This window comes from Cydia amplana, chromosome 18 (assembly GCF_948474715.1).
Source record: "Cydia amplana chromosome 18, ilCydAmpl1.1, whole genome shotgun sequence".
NCBI lineage: Eukaryota > Metazoa > Arthropoda > Insecta > Lepidoptera > Tortricidae > Cydia > Cydia amplana.
In genome coordinates, this window is record NC_086086.1 from 9,229,370 (window position 1) to 9,256,231 (window position 26,862).

General features: G+C 41.2%; 2 protein-coding genes and 4 non-coding genes across 6 annotated transcripts; all 6 read left to right on the plus strand.

The window, feature by feature from the left end:
- Positions 1-795: 795 nt before the first annotated feature.
- Positions 796-21,277, plus strand: LOC134656495 (centrosomal protein of 120 kDa-like). Its single transcript, XM_063512055.1, has 20 exons — positions 796-952; positions 1,026-1,173; positions 1,339-1,471; positions 2,164-2,274; positions 3,181-3,274; positions 4,780-4,928; positions 6,021-6,106; positions 6,764-6,915; positions 7,698-7,903; positions 9,911-10,080; positions 11,176-11,389; positions 13,022-13,058; positions 13,853-13,962; positions 15,353-15,535; positions 16,472-16,648; positions 17,573-17,659; positions 18,323-18,483; positions 18,990-19,111; positions 20,531-20,570; positions 21,121-21,277. Exons 1-20 carry the CDS (start codon positions 901-903, stop codon positions 21,269-21,271), a joined length of 2,583 nt encoding a protein of 860 aa, XP_063368125.1. The 5' UTR covers positions 796-900; the 3' UTR covers positions 21,272-21,277.
- On the plus strand, positions 4,135-4,296 carry LOC134656682 (U1 spliceosomal RNA). Its single transcript, XR_010097548.1, has one exon. It is a non-coding gene; the product is annotated as a U1 spliceosomal RNA (small nuclear RNA).
- LOC134656662 (5S ribosomal RNA) lies at positions 8,581-8,699 on the plus strand. The gene has a single exon (XR_010097529.1). It is a non-coding gene; the product is annotated as a 5S ribosomal RNA (ribosomal RNA).
- LOC134656663 (5S ribosomal RNA) lies at positions 9,010-9,128 on the plus strand. Its single transcript, XR_010097530.1, has one exon. It is a non-coding gene; the product is annotated as a 5S ribosomal RNA (ribosomal RNA).
- LOC134656664 (5S ribosomal RNA) lies at positions 9,612-9,730 on the plus strand. The gene has a single exon (XR_010097531.1). It is a non-coding gene; the product is annotated as a 5S ribosomal RNA (ribosomal RNA).
- A 2,928-nt stretch (positions 21,278-24,205) lies between the features above and the next one.
- LOC134656219 (ubiquitin-conjugating enzyme E2 J2-like) lies at positions 24,206-25,015 on the plus strand. Its single transcript, XM_063511722.1, has one exon. It carries the CDS (start codon positions 24,316-24,318, stop codon positions 24,991-24,993), a length of 678 nt encoding a protein of 225 aa, XP_063367792.1. The 5' UTR covers positions 24,206-24,315; the 3' UTR covers positions 24,994-25,015.
- Positions 25,016-26,862: the final 1,847 nt, after the last annotated feature.

The following is a 26,862-nucleotide window of genomic DNA, read 5'->3' on the forward strand; positions in this document are numbered from 1 at the left end:
GTACTTTTACATTTCGTTCCTCTAATTAATATATCAGTGAATAGTAAAAAGAAATAATATTTAAGTTTTATAAAGAAATGAATTCTAACTTGACTATTTTCTGTTTTCCCGCCAGACCAGTGTTAACCATAGAAAAAGATTGTTACCATGTGCGCAAACACGCGCTTGCTGAGCAATTGGCTCCATGTGCAAGAAATTTTAAATTGACTAAATATTTATGACACACGCATTGTACTTTATTGCGTTGCTGAACATTTATTAATTAATACCATGAATTAATTTTTAGGACATATTAAAATTTTAATATAGATGGTCACGCAAATCTTGTCAGTAGAAAAAGGCGCGAATTTCAAAATTTCTATGAGATGTTATCCCTTCGAGTCTACATTTTTCAAATTTGCCGCCATTTTCTACTGACAAGATCTGCTTGACCAGCTATAGTTTTGAAGGTTATCGAATAGCTAATTTAGACTCTCGCGTGAGCCACGAGACGAGCCGCGAGCCGCGCCACGAGACGCGAGTCGACCGCTTACACTCGCGTTCGGCTTGTCATTCGGTTATAAACCTTATGCCGTGCCGTTAGTGTTTAAATTATATTAGCTCGACGAGCTTGCGAGCCACGAGACGAGCCGCGAGCCCACCGCTTACACTCGCGTCTCGTGACGCGGCTCGCGGCTCGTCTCGTGGCTCGCGCGAGAGTTTAAACTGGCTAGAAGATTAGTTAAGTTTTATCGATACTTTTATTGACTATTTTGGTACATTAGACGTCACTAACACTACTTCTTTTTCCTGGCACAGGTACGTTTTATCTGTCAAAGTCAGTTTTAATTTTCGAAGGACATGTTTACGTTGAGTTTGAGTTGTATTTATTGTTTGCTCCCAATTTTGTAATCAATTTCAATGGACGAATTAAAAGGACCTACTATCCAAATAGTACTTCATGTGAAAGAAGGTAAACACAGTTTGCGAAACAACAGCGTAGCAGTAAAATATATTTTTTGTTCTATTCTGTGCTCGTTTTTCAGGTCTTGGATTTGGTTTCTTGAGGGTTCCTTTTATTGTAAGTGGATCTTTAAATGGATATATGCTAGAGACGGACCCGGTTGTGCCCAGCCATGCACCAAGTTTCGACGCTGAACTTGTCTGGGAGGCCGATAAACGAAGATTTCGTAGGTAGGATTTGTTTGGTTTAATTTATTGATTTACTAATTAATGAACGAGTTCCGATTACGTTAAACAAATTGAAACCACAATACATATTATACATAAATATACAAATATAACCTTAGTGAATCGTGAGTAAGTTTTGTAAAAATATTTTGTATAATATTTCTTCAGCCTACGAGTCCAGAATGTCCCCATCAAAGTGGAAGTGTTCACAATGGGAACTCAGGGCCGAAAGGATAAAGTGGGTTACCTGCTGCTCAGTCTCCTTGGAGCGCAGCCCTGTCCTGCTAGCAAGATTGTTGATGTAAGTCAGTTAGTTAACTTTACTTTTCTTATGCTACCTGCATACAACTCCTAATGCTGCAGTCATGCTCAGCAGTCCATGCTTTTGTGAGTTTTGAGTTTAAACACTTTTAACACACTCGCTGTGGCAATTCCAGTAAACTTGTAGTCAAAATATTAGCTGTCCCTGCCTAGTATATGGGTCACGGCAAGCCTCTATTACAAAGCCACCACGGCAAGCCTCTATTCGTTTATTTATATTTGTTGAATTCAAAGAGCTCAGTCCGGAATTGCAAGTACATAGAATAACCAGCAGATAACAATCTTTTCCATGAACCTACTAATGTTTTGAGATTGCTTACCATTTATGTGTGTATGACTACACTTGTACACTACTACACAAATCTTGTAAAACCCATAAAAGCAGTAAATAAATTATGAATTACACTATGCTACAGTCAACACTTCTATTTTGTATTTTCTAAACTGTTTATACGACAACGGTTTCACTCACTTGAATTTTTAGTCGCTATTGGCGACATGTTTCGGGCCCTTCGGGGGGTCCATCTTCAGCCTCCGAAGGGCCCGAAACATGTCGCCAATAGCGACTAAAAATTCAAGTGAGTGAAACCGTTGTCGTATAAACAGTTTAAAATATGTCTCACGAAAGTTTAATGTTGTATTTTCTATTATCAAAAACTGTTTCCTTTTCAGGTGCGGCACTCATGGCACCGGCTGCTAGGAGTGAAGTCGGAGGGGAAGTGCTGCCACCCGCAGCTTATGCTCAGCCTCTCTGTTGAAGACCGTGCCAACACAATCACGCCTGTAATTACTTTTTTCTACTCCCGTACTTTTATTTGTCATTTAAAGGGTCGTGCACATACCTTTAAAACCCTACCTTATAGTTGTCAAGACAAGTCTTTAGTCTATTCCCCAAAAAAGAATTTGTGCATACACGCAGTATCTTTTTGGCGATTTTACGATACTTCGTGTAATGACCACTTACAAAATATTGAATGAAATACAGTGTTGCCAACCTTATTTTAAATGTCATCTCTGACAAATAAGTGAACCATAGACATGTTTTTTTTAAATTTCATTCATTCATTAATTCTTTTCCCGCCCGTACCCTCCATTCTTGCTACTTCTTGAATTAAAAATATTTGTTAAATTTACAATTTTATTTAAAAGTAAGTGCTTGGTCGTAGAAAAAGTATTGTATGCAACGTTGTTTAACTGAGTCAAAAAATACTCGTGGCGTCTTTATTATTTTTGACCTCTCTTAAACAACGGTTGCATAAAATACTATAATTAAGATTACATTCTGTTAGTGTTTTAAAGTGAATATGACATTAGCAGCTTGTCACAAAATACTAAAATTGGTACAGCTAATTTTGCACTGATTTTTATAGAACAAGGTGAGGGAGTGTCATTATAAACGTCATATTTTCATAGAACATTAACATTAACAATGACATCGTCTCGCATAGTTATTGCATGTGCCATGCAGAGTAATCTTGGTCCAACTTTAAAAAGCTAAGGCTCTCTTTTTAAAGGATTACTTAAATTTTCCATCAATTTTTAAGCTTACATATGACAATGAGTCTACACAGAGACATAAGTCCTCGAGTTTATTAAATAACCATAAAAATAAAGTAAGTCGGCGGTCCGTATGCGGCGACACTAGTATGTCCGCCAGGTGCCAATGAAGTGTTTTTTTTTTTGTTCCAGAGGAACGAACTCCGTATGTTCCATAGCAACGATGTGGCTTACCCGACTCCTTACAACACGGTCAACCCCACTGCTGGACTGTTGCTGACACTTAGTAAGTACATATCGCCGCTATACTTACTCAACCTCGTATCTGCAACACTCATTTGATGACAAAAACACCCGTATTCCGAATGAAAGAAAAGCGACATTTCCATCAAATGATTGTTGCAGATATGAGGTTGAGTAAATATAGCGACGATATCTGATCCCTATAAGACAGGTTTACCTAGTTTAGGGCTCAGGACACTATTCCTAGGCTGTCTAACAATAGAATACTTACTCCTAAAAATGTACCCTTCTACTATGTAATTAGATTCATTTTTGATGCCTAAATAAATAATTTTTCATTTTCATATGTGAAAATATAGGTTAATAAAAACGGCCTAAGGTTCGTTTTCGCTGACTTAGGTATAGTCTGCATCAATAATAGCGGATGAAACTATGCGGTAAGAATATTTCCCGTTGTAATAACTTTACAAAAAGAGATATATTTATAAAACTATTAGGGGTGGCAGATAATTTTAGCACATTGTTTATTTAATGCTGACTGTATCTATTGTTTTCAGATTTTTAAGTCTTAAATACTTAATTTATCACCTAGAAGGTGCTGGGATTTGCAGTACGTCTGTAAATATAATAAATATCGTTGTTTAAATAGGATAACTGGAGACAGAGGGATAATTTTAGACTGCATTTTTTCACTATGAACTTAGCTAGCTGAAAAATCAGGAAATTTACTTAATAAAAAATATAATAATGGAATAATTTAAAATGAACCCCGTAAACGCCATGCAACGTATAGTTACTCAATTTCCCGTTAGATGTCGCTGTGCTCTCCGCGTTGGAATCGTACATCGCGGTGTTAAAATTTTTCCGCGAATAATGACCCTCCCTCCATACTGTTGAGAACTCATACTTACCTGGCATAGGGGATACCGTGATCAAGAAGGCGGTTCCCCCAGGGCGAGACTCTCCCATTGCACTGCGGTTGGGTTGACCCTTGCGATTATCCCTAATGTGGATAACTCGGATGCGTAATTTTTGGTAGTGGGGACTGCGTACGCGCCGTCCCCCCATAAAATTTGAATTTGAGACCTCATTTACATAAACCTTGTGGAACTACCTATAACCATAGAGAAATATAGTAAGACAAGAGTGCTCACTCCATACATCAGTTCAGACTATTTTTCAGTGTCTACATCTAGCATCGAGTAGCGGAACTATCAGTACTGCTACTTGACAATAGATGTAGCGCCGACCGGAAAGTCTTATCTCAACAGCATAAGACTTTCCGGTCGGTGCTACATCTATTGTCAAGTAGCAGTACTGATAGTTCCGCTACTCGATGTTAGATGCTAATAGTCTTTTTGGTACTAAAACTGATGTATGGAGTGAGCACTCTATGTATTTTTTTTTTCTATGCTATAACTCATATTGCGTCGTCCGTATGTTGCTTCTCTTGTATAGATCAGTTAAATTTAGCGCGTTTACATTTTTGCCTCCACATTGTATTAAGCATATACACTCTTCAATACATCAAAACCACTGCCTTTCCAGATGAATACATAGCAGAAAGCAAGAAGACAGTGTCGAGCCCCGACCTGCAGCCGCACCTGCTGTGCGACGAGGGGCTCATACAGATTGGCGACGGAAAGCATCTGTTCCTGCTGAGTTTCGTCATCGGCGCTGTCGAAAACATTGACATGGTAAAGGTTCCGTCACACAGGCGCGTTTTCCGGGCGGGGCGTGAGCGTTTTATATGTAAAAGCGGCGCGCCCCGCCCGGAAAACGCGCCTGTGTGACGAAGCCTTAACTCTTCTTTAATAGTCCATGAGCATACATACTTATATTACTAGAAGTTTATTTAAAGGAGATATATTCTGGTTACTACTTTACTTAGGTGCACTTGCACCATCCCACTAACCCGGGGTTAAGCGGTTAAACCGTTAACCTAGTGTCAAATTGTACTGGTAACCATGGTGACTCCATGTTTAACCAGTTAACCCTGGGTTAGTGGAATAGTGCAAGTGGGCCTTACTCATCATTACTAACCTAGCACGCCAGTGCCAGTGTAAGGAGGCCACTCCTTTTATGGTACAATCGTTTCCCGCACTAGACGCGCGTTCGGTATTTCACTCATATGTAGGTATGTACCATACACCATAGGGCAGCGGTCGGCAACCTTTTAGCAGCCAAGGGCCACATAGTAGTAACAAAGTTGACGCGGGCCGTACTTTGTTAATATTTATGACTTCATCAGACATTGTCGTTTGTCAATATTACATACAAAATAGCCAGGGAGGCTTGCGGGCCGCAAGTGACAGGTTCACGGGCCGCAGGTCGCCGACCGCTGCCTTAGGGCTTAAAGGGGGCCACTGATTAACAGTCCGCCGGACGATATCGGCCTGTCAGTTAGAACAAAAAGTTGACAGCTCCGAACAACTGACAGGCCGATACCGTCCGGCGGACTGGTAATCAGTGGGCCCCTTTAGTTTTCTTACGCCGAAAATGATTGGTAAATATCAAACGATAAGTCCCGCGTAGCTATTGGTACAATCAGAGGTCTAAAGCCTCAAAGTTGGTTTGTTAACCTTTTAACCGCCAGACGGCGAAGGAATATGCCGTGCTCCCGACGCCAGGCGACGGCAATTATTTAAACGAAATTGATGTTTACGGAGTCCCACGTAAATCCCTATTACATTGGCGAAGTTGTCGGCTGTAGCCATCGTTGGCGTCCGTGGCAAGACATTTCGATGACGACACAACTGTGGCGGTCAATGGGTTAATTTTTTTTCCAGCTTATACCTGACTATGCGTCCAGAAAAGATGCCACTGACTGTTATGTTTCATACACAGTCTTCACGCATACCATTACAACTGACAGGTAAATTATGTTCAATTAATACCCACTTTACGTACAGGGTAACTTTGAAATGGATGCATTCTTTAAATAACTATTTATTGTTGACTTCCGACTGATAGGCACTTAATTGTTATAATGTTATTAGGCCTAGGAATGCGTCCTTATCAAAATGACTCTCTATACTTTTGACCTTTAAAAATATATCACTAGATGGCTCTGTCCTTTAATGTTTTAGGAGTTGAACTACGTATAACGCGATCATTATGCTTCATTGTATTCCTGTCTGTGAAAGTGATTATGCAAGGCCAATATTACATGACCAGGCGTGTCTCACTCCGCGATTACGTCGCTTTGCTACAGGTAGCTAAAAGTACATCCGTTCGGCCCCAATTTTGGGGAAAGCCATAAGCCGCGCGTGGCGCTGTCGCCACCTAGCGGCCATATCTGTGCTGATCGTAACAGACGCGTTTTGTTAGAGAGTGAGTCTTCTCTACTTAGTACTATTATTTATTCTGTGACATGACGAAGTTATAGTATACAGAAAATATTCAGTTTTTATACGCATGATAAATAGCGCCATCTATAAAAATGATGAGGCACTACGAGCGAAGGCGATAAAATTTTTGTACTTATTATTTTCTTACCCGTTTTGAAACAATTTTGTGTCTCGTTTTCCAGAGTGAGTGTGACAGTGACGGGGTCAGGCGCGGCGGCGCTGTTCAACCAGCGCACGTCGCTACGTTTACGATCAGACCTGGCCACGCTTGGGCGCTACTTCGCCGAGTGCCCGAGTCTCGTCACCACCGTGCGCGCCACAGACCGGGACGTCGGTATGTCTGTGCTAACCATGGGTTAACCCTGGGTTAACCTAGGGCGTCGAAGATGCCGGCGGGGTATCGGAGGTCTACAATCGAGTTCCCGAAACCCCGCCTACAAAGCGCGCGGCGGAACACCCCAGGGGGTTTAGTCCGTGGAAGTCGGACATACCCACAGGGCTTCTCCCGGGCCAGTGGGATCCATAAGGGATTCCCCCTGGGTCATCAAAAAAAAAAAAGGCGTCGAAGATACGTTATTTCCGTTCGGTGTCCAAACTTTCACTGGCGAGAAATTCGTTGCTATGTCACTAGCGCTTTTTTAAAGGATCTAGAAAAAATTAAACGTCATTGGCTTGGACACTAATAGAATAAAATAGAAGAAAATTTTATTGAAGAAACACAGGTGAGAAATACAGGACTTATTATTAATCGTCATTGAAGTCTCCACTCAGTTAGACAAAACTTAACGACCAATGTTATCTAGTGGACCTATCAACCCAAAAGATAATCTATCCCTGTATGGTACATTGGTATAATCCGGTTTCCTCACTTGTTATTTCTTACATATGAAAAAACAACGTACAGTCAGCAGCAATAGTTGCTAAGCGGGCGAGGTGTTAAAATGATCTTGACACGACTTTATTGTTAAGAGAATAAGAGCGCGTCAAGGTAATTTTGAACACCTCGCCTACTTAGCAACTTCTGCTGCTGACTGTACAAATATAAATTTATCGAAGGCCTATAAAGAACATGTGCCAACTGGCAAATAATAATGAATACGTGTTACATATTTCCAGGTATCTGCAGCATGGATCTCCGCAAGCTAGTCCCGACAGACAACATCGAACACTTCCTCACCAACTTCTGCAACGAGCCCCAAGCGTTATCCATACACGAACGCTGCTTCATACTGCGCACAGACGGACAGCGAGACGGGGACCGGAAACCATATGTCGATGTCGATATGAGCCTTAAGTACGTCGGGGTACAGACTGAACCTGCGGTAAGTCTATAAACTTCAAACATAATTAAACATTTCTCTTAAACTAAGTATTTTGATGAAATTATCTTTTAATTAACCATAACAGATCATAATATCATTTTACATTGCGATAACTTTATACGATTTATTCTCACGAGTTTTAACCGAATACAGAGGATACTAACGCCATCTCTTTTTGAAGTCTAAAAGTGTTCTCTACAATACAAAAATCATAAAACATGTAAAATAATATATGTGTTTGTACAGTCTGATCAGAAAAAAGAACATGAAATACTTTGGATATAATAGACAAGCGTCAGATCGATTTTCCTAAAAATAACATAGTTCTAATAGCTTATAGTACACTAGCGCCATCTATTGACTCGAGGCAAACTTACAAGCTTAAAACATTACACCATGTAGGAGCGAATTATTTAAGTAATTGTTTGTTATCATTACACACTTAAAAAATATATATACATATTTGCTTTATTTCATCATGTCATGCATTTTAAGGGTTACCTCAATGATGTTGATAAATTATGTCAATGTCAAGTTTAAGTTTCATATTAGCGACAAGGCAGGCCTCCGTCCTGAAAGAGAGAACGCGTTAATTGAATGCAAAATTAATTTAAAAAGAAATCATGACGATAACGATCATATTTCAGATCTTGATCACAATATTCGTTTGTTCTGTCGCCAACGTCCATACCACGTTGAATACACCGGTTCTCGTCCGATCACCGAAGTTAAGCAACGTCGGGCGAGGTCAGTACTTGGATGGGTGACCGCCTGGGAACACCTCGTGTCGTTGGCTTTTTGCTGTTTTTTTAATACCTAATGCAATGGGGTGCTTGCTTACCCTTTTGTATACTTTTATAACGTGACTATTCAAGTGTCCACTTTTATAAAAACATCTAGTACTGCGTCTTATAACAACCGACTAATTATGACAACAGGTTTTACTTACATATATTGTGTACGCAAAATGAGGCACAAATCTATAGTTCTGCCATAGAATGATGCCGGACCACTTATTCTTATCATATATGACTAATTTCGTTTATACAATTTACCACTATGACGTCATATTTCTGATTAGGATAATATTATTCAGCTCTATTGTCGCCAACGTCCATACCACGTTGAATACACCGGTTCTCGTCCGATCACCGAAGTTAAGCAACGTCGGGCGAGGTCAGTACTTGGATGGGTGACCGCCTGGGAACACCTCGTGTCGTTGGCTTTTTGCCTCTTTTTTGCAGAATTTGATAACACTGGTCAATTTTTTTTTTATGTTGTCGATGTGGGAATGCTGTTCGCATTGTCCCCCTGGCCCCGACGTGGGCCCATAATGGGGGGTATGTGGGACTCTCACCTCCCAGCTCTTTTCAGTTATGAAAAGAGGGGAGGAGCCTACCCACTAAACCCACACCGGCGTTTCCCACAATATGCCGTTTGGGGAGGCGTCCTGGGATCGCGAACATTCTACCAGGACGAACACTGGTCAATTTGCATTTTTAATGTTAGGACCAATTAGATTAAAAACTTATTAATTGCACGATTTGTAGGTATAGTATCATGTCAATTGTCAATCTTATCATTGAATCATTCCCTGTGAATCTAATTTGTATATGCACGTAGCCTAACACAACTGAACAGACATTGAAATGTGAATAACTATGACGTCATATTTGCGATATGGATGACAATATTCAGTTGTTCTGACGCCAACGTCCATACCACGTTGAATACACCGGTTCTCGTCCGATCACCGAAGTTAAGCAACGTCGGGCGAGGTCAGTACTTGGATGGGTGACCGCCTGGGAACACCTCGTGTCGTTGGCTTTTTGCTTTATTTTAGCCTCAGAGTCATATACTACAGTCATATAAAATGTATTCCTTACGTCGTAGCCCCAAATGAATTTGATTTTTACTATCGTTTGAGAAAATAACTCGATCGTTTAAATTTGCCAGCCGAAAAGCGATCTAAAAGTTTTAAATTTAGTATTTAATTTACTTTTTCAGAAACCACTGGTACTCTCGGCGCGTAGTGCGACTCAACTGGAAATTCGAACGCAGAGGGAGGTGCTGCGAACAGAAAGCAATCTAAACATCAAAAGCAGCGGCAGTTGTACCAACTTGGAGGATGTGGGCGGCGTAGCGTACACTAACAACACGGCGAGGAACACGTCCAGGTACGAGAGCTATAGGCATATCTGCCCTAGTAGCACGGTCGCATTTTTATCGTTTATCACCATGCCTGTCAAGTATGTAAGTGCGAAAGTGACGGGCATAATGAGTCGATAAAAATGGAACCGTGCTAAGCCCGCTGGGCCATTTTATTTAAAGTTGTCCCCTACACTTTTTTTTTTAATTTGTGAATTTATATGTTATTTCTACTTGGAATCACGAGCTCTTTCTATCCTAATAGGAGAAAAACAGTGTCCCAAGGTTTTTTTCCCATTCCGTTACCATTTTTTCATAGACTTTGTATGGCGGTTTCGGAATGGAATGATCGAAAAATGTATGGAAAACTTGGGACACTTTTTTTCTCCTATTAGGATCAAAAGAGCTCATGATTATGAGTAGAAATAACATAAAAAATCCCAATTTTGAAAAAAAAAGTGTAGGGGACGACTTTAAAATAAAATGGCCCACCTATATACAGGGTGCCCAGTAATTAATGGATAACCATCTAACCACCAACAGGGCACCTTAGGCTGGTCCAGAAAATGCACTTATAGGTCTAGTAAAAGTTTCGTGGTTTTCGAGATAATCGAACTTTTCTGTCTTTTTTAATAGCTAGCACCATACTTCAAATTTAGAAAAGTGCGATTATCTCGAAAACCACGAAACTTTTACTAGACCTATAAGTGCATTTTCTGGACCAGCCTAAGGTGCCCTGTCGGTGGTAAGAAGGTTATCCATTAATTACTGGGCACCCTGTATATAGGCTAGTATAAAAGCCTCACAACTTGCAGACAACGCCACGATCCTCATTTTATCCCATACTAGCGACCCGCCCCGGCTTCGCACGGGTTAACAAATTATACATAAACCTTCCTCTTGAATCACTCTAAAAAAACCGTATCAAAATCCGTTGCGTAGTTGTAGTAAATAAGAACAAAAAAAAAAAACAAATTATCAGTAAATAAGAACAAAAAAAAAACTATACTCATCCTTTTCTTTTGGGTGCTAGTACACACTAGTGAAAGGCACAGATAGTATGATTCTCTCTGTCTATGTTTGAATTGAGACAGTCCTTTGACAAACTATACTTATTATTCCAGGTACAAAGACGCATCAGGCGCCGCCATTCTTCAAACCAACGAGATAACAGAGCTAATACGAAAGATGTGCGATTCCTTCGCGCTCAGCCAAGAGAAACTACTGGCGGCTCGAGAGAAACCACTTACTAGCGACATGCAAGTGCAGTGCGAGACGGAGATAGACAAGGGAAACAAGGACAGTATGCGGGAAGAGAGCGTGGGCGACAAGGAGAGCGTCGGGGAGAAAGAGAGGTAAATAACATATTCACGGTAGTCAGATGTATGAGTCGTTCGCGCTCAGCCAAGAGAAACTACTGGCGGCTCGAGAGAAACCGCTTACTAGCGACATGCAAGTGCAGTGCGAGACGGAGATAGACAAGGGAGACAGGGACATCACGCGGGAAGAGAGCGTGGGAGACAAGGAGAGCGTCGGGGAGAAAGAGAGGTAAATATCATATTCACGGTAGTCAGATGTATGAGTCGTTCGCGCTCAGCCAAGAGAAACTACTGGCGGCTCGAGAGAAACCACTTACTAGCGACATGCAAGTGCAGTGCGAGACGGAGATAGACAAGGGAGACAAGGACATCACGCGGGAAGAGAGCGTGGGAGACAAGGAGAGCGTCGGGGAGAAAGAGAGGTAAATATCATATTCACGGTAGTCAGATGTATGAGTCGTTCGCGCCCAGCCAAGAGAAACTACTGGCGGCTCGAGAGAAACCACTTACTAGCGACATGCAAGTGCAGTGCGAGACGGAGATAGACAAGGGAGACAAGGACATCACGCGGGAAGAGAGCGTGCGAGACAAGGAGAGCGTCGGGGAGAAAGAGAGGTAAATAACATATTCACGGTATTCAGATGTATGAGTCGTTCGCGCTCAGCCAAGAGAAACTACTGGCGGCTCGAGAGAAACCGCTTACTAGCGACATGCAAGTGCAGTGCGAGACGGAGATAGACAAGGGAGACAAGGACATCACGCGGGAAGAGAGCGTGGGCGACAAGGAGAGCGTCGGGGAGAAAGAGAGGTAAATATCATATTCACGGTAGTCAGATGTATGAGTCGTTCGCGCTCAGCCAAGAGAAACTACTGGCGGCTAAAGAGAAACCACTTACTAGCGACATGCAAGTGCAGTGCGAGACGGAGATAGACAAGGGAGACAAGGACATCACGCGGGAAGAGAGCGTGGGCGACAAGGAGAGCGTCGGGGAGAAAGAGAGGTAAATATCATATTCACGGTAGTCAGATGTATGAGTCGTTCGCGCTCAGCCAAGAGAAACTACTGGCGGCTCGAGAGAAACCGCTTACTAGCGACATGCAAGTGCAGTGCGAGACGGAGATAGACAAGGGAGACAAGGACATCATGCGGGTAGAGAGCGTGGGAGACAAGGAGAGCGTCGGGGAGAAAGAGGGGTAAATATATTCGTGAGAAGAGAGGTACAATCGTAAATTGGTAACTTAATTTTCATTCGTAACTTTTTATCATTTTTTTTGGCTCCATTACGTAGGTGTCAAAAGGAGACTAATAGATTGTCTTGGTCGGGCATCACTCATCAACTACAACAGTTAATTTAGTTAGTTTTAGGTAGTTCTGGGGGTCTACCGCGAAAACCGAGATTCGTAAATTGCGGGGATCTTTCTCTTTTACTCTCAGTAAGACGTAATTAGAGTGACAGAGATAAATGCCCGCAATTGACGAATTTCGATTTTGGCGGTTATAGCCTTGAAACATTTTCGTATGATGACTGTTTCGTTTTCGATGTCAGAGAGCAAAATAGACCATAAAAACAAAGGCTTAATTTTTTGTCCTCCCATTTAATGAAATTATTGCAAATACTTTATTATTTTCAGCACTCCAATAAAACTAGAGATGAGTAAGAGTGACACCTGCATACGGAACGATAAAGGTAATAAAATAGGTATAATTAAATTAAATTAATATTTATTTACCATATTAAACGTATACCACGAAATGGGCAACTCAGCAAAATACCGACTTGGAAACAGCTCTGGTCTTCTGTAGGGCCCATCTAATCCAAAGATAATTCATTGTAATAGAGAGGTAAAGTCTAAAAAAAAGTGCCCCTTAGTTTGACATCCAAAGCACTCGTCTCGTTTACCTGTCAAATTCGAAGCACGAAATTGTCTCAGATTTTTTCATTTCTTTGATCCAATCACATACATATTAGCATAAAAAGGTTGCTACGTATATCTGTTGGCATACAGTCTGCAGCAATAATTGCTAAGCGGGCGAGGTGTTCAAAATGATCTTGACGCGACTTTATTGTTAAGAGAATAAGAGCTCGTCAAGGTAATTTTGAACACCTCGCCCGCTTAGCAACTTTTGCTAACTGTACTAGTACTTGTACTTGTACTAAAGCTTTGGATTCCTCCGAAAACGGTGCCGTCATATTACGGCCGCTATATAGCGTTGACTGACGTCACTAGAACGTTGTCTATGTAAACAAGATGGCGCGGTTTCCTAGACGGCGTTGATTGTCAACGTAACGTAAGATGACGGCCGTCATGACGGTGTCGATAGTTTCGTGAACGTTTTATTAGATAGCGGTGACGCCATTTTGAATAAATGACACGAGATTTGAATAAATGATTCCGTACTACGATTATTTTCCTCTTCTGATCGTCATATGACGGCACCGTTTTCGGAGGAATCCAAAGCTTAAGCTTTCTTCGATTGCAGACATGGTAAAGAGGGTGATACCGTACGAGGAGCGGGACAGCATCATGCAGAAGTTTGTGGACGAGCTCGAAGACTGGAAAGAGAAACAGCAGGAATTGTATAAGTTACAGGTTGGTGCTCTTTTAGTTTCATTGCACTATAACAAACTATAGTATTTTACAGTACATATGGGGCTACTTTTCCGCACTAGTGCGTAAAATAGCACTTTTCGTGTGTATGTCGAAACTTTCAAGTGCCATATGTACTGTAAAACGTTGTTTGATACACGTGCGAATAGGTAATTGACAACTCGTGTCGATTTAAAACACTCCCTTCGGTCGTGTTTTAATTTATCGCCACTCGTTTCGAATTTCCTCTTTTTCGCACTTGTATCGAAAATAACTATTTCAAACTCGACAGGTGTCATTTCAATAAAAAAAATGTAGGGATTTGGCATTTTTAGGTTATAAATTACATGGAGATGACAAGTGTCCCTGTCACCCTACCCTTCGAGCTTGAAAAATATTACATCTATGCGGCCGAGAGTCTTTCAGAAAATTTGGCGGGGTTATCCCGCGGTGAAATAGGGTGTTGAATTCATTTGGGGCAATAAATGAAAACCAATGAGTTCTGTCAATCGATTGACAGAACCCCCACTGATATTATACACGCGAAAAATAACTGTCAGTCTGTCTGCTACTTCTTCACGCTGCTGAACCAGTTCAGATTAAATTTTGTATGAACATTGTTTCTGTCCCGGGAAGGACTTAAGAATAGTGTTTTTCAAGGAAATAATTTTCTACGCAGGCACGGGTAGTCAGGAGCTAGTTTACTGTGCGTTCTGATTTATATATTTTGTCAGTTTTGGTGTGGTTAAGGCGCTAAATGCCAAAAATGTGTCCCGAACCCTGTTTTAATTCATCTTACTCGTAATTATTTATTAATTTTATTTTAAGATTTAATTCAGGCAACAAGGCCATGTTACATATACCTTATAGACAAACATAATTTTGTAAAGTTATAATTTAAACACTATTTTGGCGTGGCTCCGTTCAATCGTCTGCTCTTGTGTTAAGGGGCCCACTGATTAACAGTCCGCCGGACGGTATCGGCCTGTCAGTTGTTCGGAACTGTCAAATATTTGTTCTAACTGACAGGCCGATACCGTCCAGCGGACTGTTAATCAGTGGGCCCCTTTATAATAGACACTGCCATAGAGAAATATAGTAAGACAAGAGTGCTCACTCCATACATCAGTTCAGACTATTAATTTCAGTGTCTACATCTAGCATCGAGTAGCGGAACTATCAGTACTGCTACTTGACAATAGATGTAGCACCGACCGGAAAGTCTTATCTCAACAGCATAAGACTTTCCGGTCGGTGCTACATCTATTGTCAAGTAGCAGTACTGATAGTTCCGCTACTCGATGCTAGATGCTAATAGTCTTTTTGGTACTAAAACTGATGTATGGAGTGAGCACTCTATGTATTTTTTTCTCTATGACATTGCTTATTTCAGCTGCAACGCAAAGAAGAATACCACCTCGATCTGCTTTCCCGCGAGTGGACCAAGAAGCGGACCGAGCTCGAGACCAAACTGAGCCGCGGCATCGAGCAGTGCCGCCATCTAGCGGCGGACCTGGCGCGCGCCACCGACGACTTCCGGCTGCGCGGCTACCGGAACACGGAGAGGGAGAAAAAGGTTACTTCTTACTACCATCACAGAATAAATAATAGTACTAGACTAGGAATACTCTAGACTGAGTTTAGAACAATTATTTCAATGAAACCGATGCTGCCAAAAATACGGGGGTGCGGGGGGACGAGGTGAGCGAATCCCGTGCCGTGATTGGTCCGTTCAAAGACACGGACCAATCACGGCACGGGATTGACTCGAAGATGGAGTAAAACTACCGTATGAGTGGCAGAGTGGGTAGCGTTACTATGCTCAGTCTAGAGGATGTCTTGTCTGTGATAATAGTACTAGGTACAGAACACTCACTCTCTAACAAAACGCGTCTGTTACGATCAGCACAGATATGGCCGCTAGGTGGCGACAGCGCCACGCGCGGCTTATGGCTAGCCACCAAAATTGGTGTGGAACGGATGTACTTTTAGCTACCTGTAGCCCTGTAGGAAAATCGCGGAGTGACGCTACGCCTGCTACTATAGAGAAATATAGTAAAAATAGAGTGCTCACTCCATACGTCGGTTTTGGTACCAAAACGACTATTATTTTCGTAGTTGACATCTAGCTATCTCTTAATTCCGCTACTCGATGCTAGATGTCGACTATGAACATGCACGTAGTTTTGTTGGTATTGCCACTCTTTATAGGGGCATCTAATACTTGTAGCAGTTGCAATCATAGACAAGCGAAAAAATGTACTTATAGTTTGTCAAAGGACCGTCTCATTTCAAACATAGACAGAGAGAATCATATTATCTTTGTCTTACACTAGTACTAGCACCCAAAAGAAAATAATGTGTATAGTTTTTTTGTTCTTATTTACTGACAAATTGGTTTGACTAACATTAGAAAATGTTCTAAGATTCCGGCGAAAGAAACTGTCAGTTTTTTTAAAAACCCTACATACTCCCAAATCTCTCAATATCAAAACTCTGTAAACTTTCACAGCTTCTAGACGCGAAGAATGCTCTGGAGACGCACTACACGGCGAAGTACCAGGAGCTCAGAGAGGCCTCGCAGAAGATGGAAGACGACATGAACCACCGGCTCAAGCTCAAGGACATGCGCATCGAGGAGCTGGAGGCGAGGGTCCAGCAGGTGGAGCGACAGCTGGAGACGATGAAGGTATTGCACCGTAGTACCAGGAGCTCAGAGAGGCCTCGCAGAAGATGGATGACGACATGAACCACCGGCTCAAGCTCAAGGACATGCGCATCGAGGAGCTGGAGGCGAGGGTCCAGCAGGTGGAGCGACAGCTGGAGACGATGAAGGTATTGCACCGAAGTACCAGGAGCTCAGAGAGGCCTCGCAGAAGATGGACGACATGAACCACCGGCTCAAGCTCAAGGACATGCGCATCGAGGAGCTGGAGGCGAGGGTCCAGCAGGTGGAGCGACAGCTGGAGACGATGAAGGTATTGCACCGAAGTACCAGGAGCTCAGAGAGGCCTCGCAGAAGATGGACGACATGAACCACCGGCTCAAGCTCAAGGACATGCGCATCGAGGAGCTGGAGGCGAGGGTCCAGCAGTTGGAACGACAGCTGGAGACGATGAAGGTATTGCTACGTACGAAGGGGCGACACGCATAATTCATGTCTATACCCGCGCATGGTAAAATGGAATTCAATTCAACACTCCATTTGGTCTATTTGCCTCTAAAAACTCATTTTAAGTTGAAATTAAACACCAAGTCCACGAAAAGTCAGACAATATAGGCATTATTTATTGGATAAATTGCCATTGTAGCTTTACTAACTTTCAGTGTTGGCCATATGGCCAGTCAAAGTTATTTACAGATGGCACCAGTATAGGTTTCCATGGCAATTCCAACAATAACAATAAATTCTTGTTTTTTATTTTATTTTATGACCCGGTTGTTAGTCCTTAATTTAAGCCAAATCCCATAGCATAGAACAAAACTAAAAACAGGGGAAACCTATGCTGGCGCCAGACCTTTGACAGTTGCCAACTCCATTGGCCCCATAGTCTCTCAATTTCAATCCCATGTAGTTGGTATATCATATAAAAGCGAAATTTCACATTTTCAGATTAATGCCAAGAATATAGAAAAGGAGTCTGAGAGCAAGTATTCCGGATTGACTAAAGACCAAACGGCCAGCCTTATACAGGAATTGGTATGTATACATGAGAAATACTTTTCTAAAGACTACTAGCCTATGACCTATGACCTGCGGCTGTAGGCATTATTTGCAAACCCTTATTTTCAATGAACTGCAACATTGACAACGGGGTTTGAATGAATAAGTGTAAGGCCTGAGTGGACGCTCGAGTTGTGCGTGCAGCGGGGCGGGGCGTGCGGCGTGCATGTTAAACAAAAGCAAGCGTATAGGAGCGGCCTTAGTGCACGCTGCTCAAATCCCTTAGGAGTCCGACGCCCCGCTGCACGCCCCGCCGAACGCTCCGCTTCGAGCGTTCACTCAGGCCTTACACTTAGCGTGACACAATTTACGCACGAATTTTTATTGTGTTAACAAATCTTCATTATTATACGAATGATCGTTTGCTCGTTTGGTAAAACTAGTTGGAGTTTGGATCTTTAGGACTTAACTCAGAAAACACTTTACTCATCATACTTTGTAGGAATTTACGTTATTTTAAAGTTGTTAGAGATTTGAGCCTTCTGTAGAAACCTCAGTATTTTCTATAGAAAACGTCAACAGTTTACGATTATTCTTACCTTCTCTTCTTCTGGCCTTTTCTAGTGGCTTTCTTCTCACCTAAAAAGTCTCTAAACTAAACTATCTTGGAAACAATAACCGATTTCCTTTTTTTTCTAGCGTTGCCTGGAAGAGAAGTTAGATAGCGCCGTGCAGTCCAAGGCGTTCTTCAAGGAGCAGTGGGGCCGCGCCGTGCGGGAACTGCACTTGAACAAGCTTCATACAAGAAGGCAGATGCTCACGCAGCTGAGGCAGGACAGGAGACAGCTCGGGGAGATGGGGTTAGCACAGTTTGTTACAGCGTTGCCTAGGAGACAAGTTAGACAGCGCCGTGCAGTCCAAGGCGTTCTTCAAGGAGCAGTGAGGCCGCGCCGTGCGGGAACTGCACCTGAACAAGCTTCATACAAGAAGGCAGATGCTCACGCAGCTGAGGCAGGACAGGAGACAGCTCGGAGAGATGGGGTTAGAACTGTTTGTTACAGCGTTGCCTAGGAGACAAGTTAGACAGCGCTGTGCAGTGGGTTAATCAACTTTTTCTTGTCACACGTTGCTATGGTTACGGTCTCCTGAGTCACTCTTAAAATTCTAGGTTTTTTCCTATTGAAATGAACCAAACTTGCATTTTATGGTAGTTATAAGACCTTTCCATAATGGGACATCTACTGAGCATGTTAGTAGAACATGGTACAGCAGTTCTTCTAACAATCTATGCTACTATTGTCTCCTCGCTGATGGGACAGAATAACAACAAGAAATAGTTGATTGACCCATTTATATTATTTTTCAGACTGGACACAATTCATGACCAAGACGAGAAGGCCGAGCAGGTGGACATGAAACGCCTAAAAGACGACTTTTACGTCGACATACTCACCAACATGCCCGTTATCGAGTCCAATTCTCACATAAGTAAGTGTGTGGTCTAAAGCTTTGGTTTCCTCCGAAAGCGGTGCCGTCATATAGCGGCCGTCTCCATCAGGGATGTTGCGAACATCCGCATCCGCATCCGTAACCGCGGAACTTCCGCATTATTTTCAACATCCGCATCTGCATCCGCATCCGCATAAAATCGATGCGGAGCTTATGCGGATGCGGATGTCGAACAAGTCGGTACAGAAACGTCGTAGCGGCGGCGTAAGTGCTAGGTAATTTCGTCATTACCTATAACGAAATCTTCTAGATCCAGAAAATTCGGCGAAGTTACTGTTTATTAAATATAACGCACCTATATTCTTGCTCAAAATACTAAAAGTTTCGTTTTATTTAAATAAAAAATACTAAAAATGTAATATTTGACGTTTTCTAAGTACCTAATCTTGACATCCGCATCCGCATCCGCATCAAATAATCTGCATCCGCAACATCCCTGGTCTCCATACAAATACTACGACATCCATATTTAGCCGTATTATTTAGTATGGAGACGGCCGCTATATGACGCCACCGCTATCCGAGGAAAACCGATCTAAAGCTTTGGTTTCCTCCGATAGCGGTGCCGTCATATGGCGGCCGTCTCCATACAAATACTACGACATCCATATTTAGCCGTATTATTTAGTATGGAGACGGCCGCTATATGACGGCACCGCTATCCTAGGAAAACCGATCTTTAAAGCAGTTTATCAACTAAAATGACACAGTTGTCAAGATACCCCGCTAGATGTCGCTGTTCGACCGGGAAACTAGATAACGTTTGTCTTATGCCGAAATGGTACATGCGTTGCCTAAATATTACTTTTCTTCATTTCTTCGTCACATTTTTTCGTGAATATTTTTTTTTAGGTCGCCATTGTGAAGTGGTATTACTCATATAATTTTAATATAAAACTAATATACAATTATTTAGTTTATAAAGGTTACATTTGCAGGCATTAGGTATAGTTCGTCAAACCAATTTGTCAGTAAATAGGAATAGAAAAAAACTATACTCATCCTTTTCCTTTGGGTGCTAGTACTAGTTTAAGACAAAGATAGTATGATTCTCTCTGTCTGTTTGAAATGAGCCAGTCCTTTGACACACTATTGTAGGTACATGTGGCGAGATATATCCATAAGACAACTAGGCTGAGCCCTGAGCCTGTATCTTGGACTCGTACTTGAATGTCTGTTACGCTATTTGAATTTCGTTTCCTTATGTTAAAGTTTAAAATGTACAGTTACAACGATGTAATTTAGGTTGGTATTCCACCCGTCCAATTTTTTGGTCCACTGTGCATTGCGTCTCACTCTCTCACTAAACAAAATGTGAGACGCAAATACACATTGTTGGACAAAGATATATACCAGCCTTAAGATATAGCAAATATTTAAAAGATGTATTTTTTGCAGCTACGACGGGACCAGAGTTGGATATGTTTGACGAAATGAAGTAAGTACTTATACTCTTTTTATTGTTAAAAATCGGTTTTCCTAGGATAGCGGTGCCGTCATATAGCGGCCGTCTCCATACTAAATAATACGGCTAAATATGGATGTCGTAGTATTTGTATGGAGACGGCCGCTATATGACGGCGCCGCTTTCGGAGGAAACCAAAGCTTAAGCCATCAAAATGTAGTCCCGGGGGCATTCCCTAATTGTAGCATAATCCGAATGACAGTGACGTAATTGCAGACTTCACCTGTACCAAGCTAAAGTTAACACGTTCCCTGTGCATGCACAGGTACATGTATCATATGTGTAGCATTTTAGGGTACATATGATACGTGCATGCACAGGGAACGTGTTAACAGACAATAATAATAATACAATGGCAATAAAACAATGTATATTGTTATTTTTAATTATGAACGGACCCGTCTTTTCTTTTCGCATCCCATCTCATTCATTCCTAGTTTATGTGTCTTGCTTTCCCTTCCTCCCTCTCCCTCGAGAATGTAACCTTACCAACCATAGAACTTCAGCTAAACTTTTTTTACAGAAGCGCGCCAAAGAACCCCACAAACGAGAGACTGTCGGAGTTGATCGCAGAGCGCGACCGGCTCGTCGAGCGTGACTGTCCGGACGAGGAGCGCCTGCAGCATCTCAACCAGGAGATCAGATCTATCCTGCTCAACTGCGGATCTTGCTAGCGTTCAAAACATGTGACGTTTTCTATGAAAAGGGACCTTATTGTCGATGGCGCTTACGCCATTATTAACGATGCTCCGATATAAATACAATGCCGCGCGACGCTGTGCGGCGTAAGCGCCATCGACAATAAGGTCCCTTTTCATAGATAATGCCCCATATGTGACATTTTTGATCAAAAGGGTACTTATTGTCGGTTGTCAATGAGGCGCTATCTCCATATCAACCTTATCGACCGAAAAAGTGGTACCCTTTTATTGTAACACGTCAAGTATAGGCTAGTAGCTTGTATATTAATGATTCGAAATTCTTAGCTAAGTACGCAGCTTGAGTTTGGTTGAAATGTAGGTTTTGAACGCCACGCTAAACGTGGTCATCGTGAACCTTGTGGGAATGCACGAAGGTTGACATTGGCCTGTAGCCGCGCTCGTCAGTTGACGTTCTTGCGGTGAAAGGGTTAATCAAAGAATCATTGATTTTATTAGATGTGTAAAGTAACAAATTCGTGTTCCGGATTTAACAGATTATATTACCATAAAAGATAGCGCCGTACAGGTAGCATCAAATAGATGGTGACGGCCAAAGTGGCCATATATATCGTAACTTAGCTTACCATAGAAATAAGGATGTGTTCTGACATATTTGGTCCATGATTTGGTCACTTTGCCCGTCACTGTCTATTTGATTCTTATTGTCAAGTGCCATCATCCTTAGCTGTCAAACTCGGGTGGCGTGGGGCCATTTTTTATTATTAGAATTTACTCATCTTAAATAATTGGTTTCATACATGTGACTTTACGTATTTTAGCACAATCGCCTTTGGTTTGTCGTAAATGATTAATCCCCATTACGAATTGATTGCACATGGCGCACGTAGCTAGACTAAGTACAGGACCGGAGCGGCCCCGCAATTATTTATAATATACATATTAGGTAATTATTATGACATGTGTCTCATCGAAACTAGCTCAATTTATTGTTGTTCTTATTTAAATAAAATATATATTTTTTAAATATTTACGTGTTTCATCCTATAAATAATTCCCCAAACCCACATAATCGCTACTATTAATAGTTTTATCTAAATGTGATCAAAATATACTATATTTGTATACCCATGTGACCGCCGCCATACATACATACATAGGTGAAAATGATTCATACGAGGGGCGTTCAAAATATTCTCGGTATTGATATCTTACGACCTCTTCTAAAATTTCTTTCGTTACTGGCCGCTAAGGTTTATTCATTGACATTAAAAAAAGTATAATTCGAACCGAGATGGTCTTTTGTTTTTCTGCAATTGCTGAACAAACATGAACATCATGTGCGAATTGACAATGTTAACTAAATTAGAACATCGATGCGTGATAAAATTCTTGACAAAACAGGGTAAAAATCAAAAAACCATAAAAGAGGAAATGGATTGTGTTTACCGTGAGTCTGCTCCTTCTTTATCTACCATTCAAAAGTGGTCAAGCGAGTTTAAACGCGGAAGGGAGAGTATTGAAGATGACCCTAGACCTGGCCGGCCTGTAGTAGCTACTTCACAAGAAAATATTGATAAAGTGGAAAAACTTATATTGGAAGATGGTCGAGTGAAGGTAAAATCTATAGCACAAGTAACCAATCTCTCTATTGGTACCGTACATGATATTATACATGACCATCTTAATATGTCAAAAGTAAGTGCAAGATGGGTTCCGCGAATGCTGACTCGGCTTCAAAAAGACATGCGTGTAGCTTGTTGTTCCGATTTTATTGACCTGTGCGGTGAAAATCCTGATGAGGTGCTGCAAAGAATAGTTACTGGAGATGAAACCTGGGTTCATCATTATGACCCAGAGAGTAAACAAGAGTCCATGCAGTGGCACATTAAGGGTTCAGCTCATCCCAAGAAGTTCAAGGTCATCCCTTCAGCTGGCAAGGTCATGGCCACGATATTTTGGGATTGTGAAGGAGTATTACTAATCGATTATAAAGAAAAAGGTGTAAATATCACAGGACAGTACTACGCTAACATTCTACGTCAATTAAAGGATGTAATTAAAGAAAAGAGGCGAGGAAAGTTAACCAAAGGTATTCTGCTTCTGCATGACAACGCCCCCGTCCATACTGCTCATATTGCCAAGGCAGCTATTGTTGAATGTGGGTTTAAAACTGTTACTCACCCACCGTATAGTCCGGACTTAGCCCTCAGCGACTTCTTTTTGCTCCCCAATCTTAAAAAGGATCTGCGTGGAAATAAATTTTCTGACGATGAAGCATTGAAGGCGGCAGTGGAGGAGCATTTTTACACGAAAGATAAAAAATATTTTTACGAGGGATTAAAAAAAATAATTGATCGATCTTTTAAGTGTATGAACATAGGGGGGGAGTATATTGAAAAATAAAAATATCAAACTTTTCGTACTTGTTTGTTTTCATTCTCATACCGAGAATATTTTGAATACCCCTCGTATGTCACTTATTCCCACTGTACCCGGCAGGAACAAATGGGAATAAGCCTTTAGGTCGATTCGGTACGGCCGTCTACTAGTACTATTACAATGGTGCGTGTTCCACTTCACTTTAACAGCGATACAAAAAAAACTTAAGGCCCCAGTACACAATGGGCCATCGCCGGCCACTCCAAGGGACGCAGCCATGCGGTAGAATGAGATAGCAATGTCACTTGCTCCCTCTAACGCATAAATGCGTCCCTTGGAGTGGCCGGCGATGGCCCATTGTGTACTGGGGCCTTTAGAAAATATTCATATTCTATCAAAGAATATTAGTGATCATCCATGTTTAGAACTTGTTTTTCGCAGTAAAAACCTTTTTGTTAAACGTACCAATGACATTTTTTTTCAGAACATAGTCGATATAAAATATTGGCTGGTGCTGGTGTTACAACACTAGCGTTGATCGAGGATTCGTCGAAGTCGACGTTTACGTACTTGCCTACTTGCTAGTTGTATGACGTTTGACGTGACGGATGTGTAATACAATAGATTGCGCATAAAAGTAAATTATAAATATTTCCATGTTTTACCCTTAAGAAAGTATGGCTAAAACAAAAGTGACCGGTGCCACTAGCAGGCTAAAGCAAGACTACTTGCGGCTAAAAAACGACCCAGTGCCGTACGTTACTGCGGAGCCTGTGCCGTCAAACATTCTGGAGTGGCATTATGTGGTACGAGGACCCGAGAAAAGTCCATACGAAGGTGGTTACTACCATGGGAAAATCATATTTCCCCGGGAGTTTCCGTTTAAACCGCCGTCGATCTACATGATCACGCCCAACGGCCGCTTCCGAACCAACACACGTCTGTGCCTCAGCATCACGGATTTCCACCCCGACACTTGGAACCCGGCGTGGTCTATCTCGACCATCCTAACGGGCCTGCTAAGTTTCATGCTAGAAAAAACACCTACCTGGGGTTCCATAGAAACATCAGATTACCAGAAACGGTGCATGGCAGCTGAATCTCTGGAAATTAATATAAAAAACAAGATGTTCTGTGAACTATTCCCCGAATTTGTGGAGGAAATTGAACAACAGTTGAAGGAGAGACAGGAAGCCATGTTGCAAGCAGAGGAGGTTCCGGGTAGTGAAAGTGAAGTGATGACAGAGCAACAGTCAAACATGTACTATATTATGACAAATTTGTTTGTTCTTGTGGGTTTCATCTTCCTCGCATATATGGTGAAATACGTCCTAGTCTCTATATCCAATGACTAGACTATTAAATATTGCTAAATTTGTATGTAAATATTGTAATTTATTTTGTATATAGGTACTTATTCCACTGAAAGTGTACAATGAATTTCTTTGCATCTGCACATTCACATTCTGTTCAGTGCTCCATGTATTCTATCTCACTGTTATAATCAATTTGGCTGTTAGCTGTTGCTAATCTAATAGTGTGTATTACTTTTGTTCCTTGTCTTTTTCGTTCAGCAACTACCTATTCTTAACTTTCTAATTTACTGTTAGACCTCTAAGCTAACATAATATGTGACGTCCCACGGATAAAGGTACCTTATGGCTGTTGGCGCTTACGCTATTATTAAGGCTGCTCCGCCGCCGCGCGCTATTATTATTGCGGCGCTATGCGACGTAAGCGCCAAGTGCCATAAGGTACCTTTTGCCGTGGAACGTCACATATATCTATGTTACCTATTTATTAATTGCTTTCATAGGATTCTAGATAGATGCAACTATTTATGAACACAGTTGCATAAACATGAGTTAAATTGTGATACAGCCAAGCCTTGCATATGGTCTGATGATTTCATGTTGTTGATTGTTTGTGCAAGTGTATGTGTTGCTATGATTATCTATGAGATAATTTCATTAGTATCGATATTGCATTTACTATTCTATCAGATGTTTTACTAAGTATTTACTGTGGAGGAGGATTGCAGTACCTTCACTGCCAGAAGCCTCTTATTGTGTTTGAAGCTGGTTTAGACAATGCCATTCTCAAGCGCAGCCTGTTTTGTATTTATACTGTATTACCCGCCACAAATGTTTACTTGGGATCTAATACCAAGTGTCAACATGGAAGATTAATGGAACTAGTATTGTCAAAATTAGCTAAATACATTGTAGGTTGAAGGCCAGTAAAATCTTGCCGATGAAAGGTGGAAATGATTTAAGTACCTGCAATGAAAGCACATTCAGTGCAGTTTTGCATATAATTTGACAAACTTGCAAATGAAATTTGCAATCCATACTTTTGCCCAGGGATGCTACCAAGAAACAGGATTTTAGTTCCCGATTAGTCGGATTGTGACATACTTAAGTCAATCTGGTGAATCGGGAACTAATCTTATTTGTTTATTTGATCATGATGAATGGTGAAATGGTTATGTGTTGGGTAATTAGCTTGTTAAATAACAATTTAACTAGTAACAATGAATCAATACAACTAAATGTATAATTTTCAGCTGAAAATTTGTAGATAATATTGTTTAATAAAGCATTGAGTAAAGTGTTGATATTTTTCTATTTTAATGTTGTTTTATTTGAGACTGAATTATTTATAAATAAATTAAAAACCATTAAAATTTGCAAGGTCTGTTTATTTATTTACTTTACACTTAAAAGAGGCCAACTGTACCTAGGTGCTAACAAATAACATCATAATAAGGAAGAGAATTATATATATATATATACAATTATACATTTCGTAACTAGCCACTACGGAATACAATAAAAAGGTTATTAATATGTTCTGTGCTAGCCACCTTAGTTTGGTATGTCATGACTCATGGTATATTTGTCCAAATATTTATTTAAACCACGCTTTTAAACTTTATTGCACAAAACATAAAAATAATGTACAAATGGCGGACTTAATGCCTAATGGCATTCTCTACCAGTCAACCATCGGGCCAGAGACATGAAAATGGTGAAAGGAGAAAAAAGGAATTTACTTATAATATGTTTATTTAAATATGTTTTTAAGCAAGGCAAATAAGAGCAAATTCATCTTAAACTAGTGGCCTAATAATGGAGTCTAGGTTTAGCATTGAAATTCTTTTAAACCTTTGAACGTCAGACGGCGAAGGAATATGCCGTGCCCCAGACGCCAGGCGATCGCGA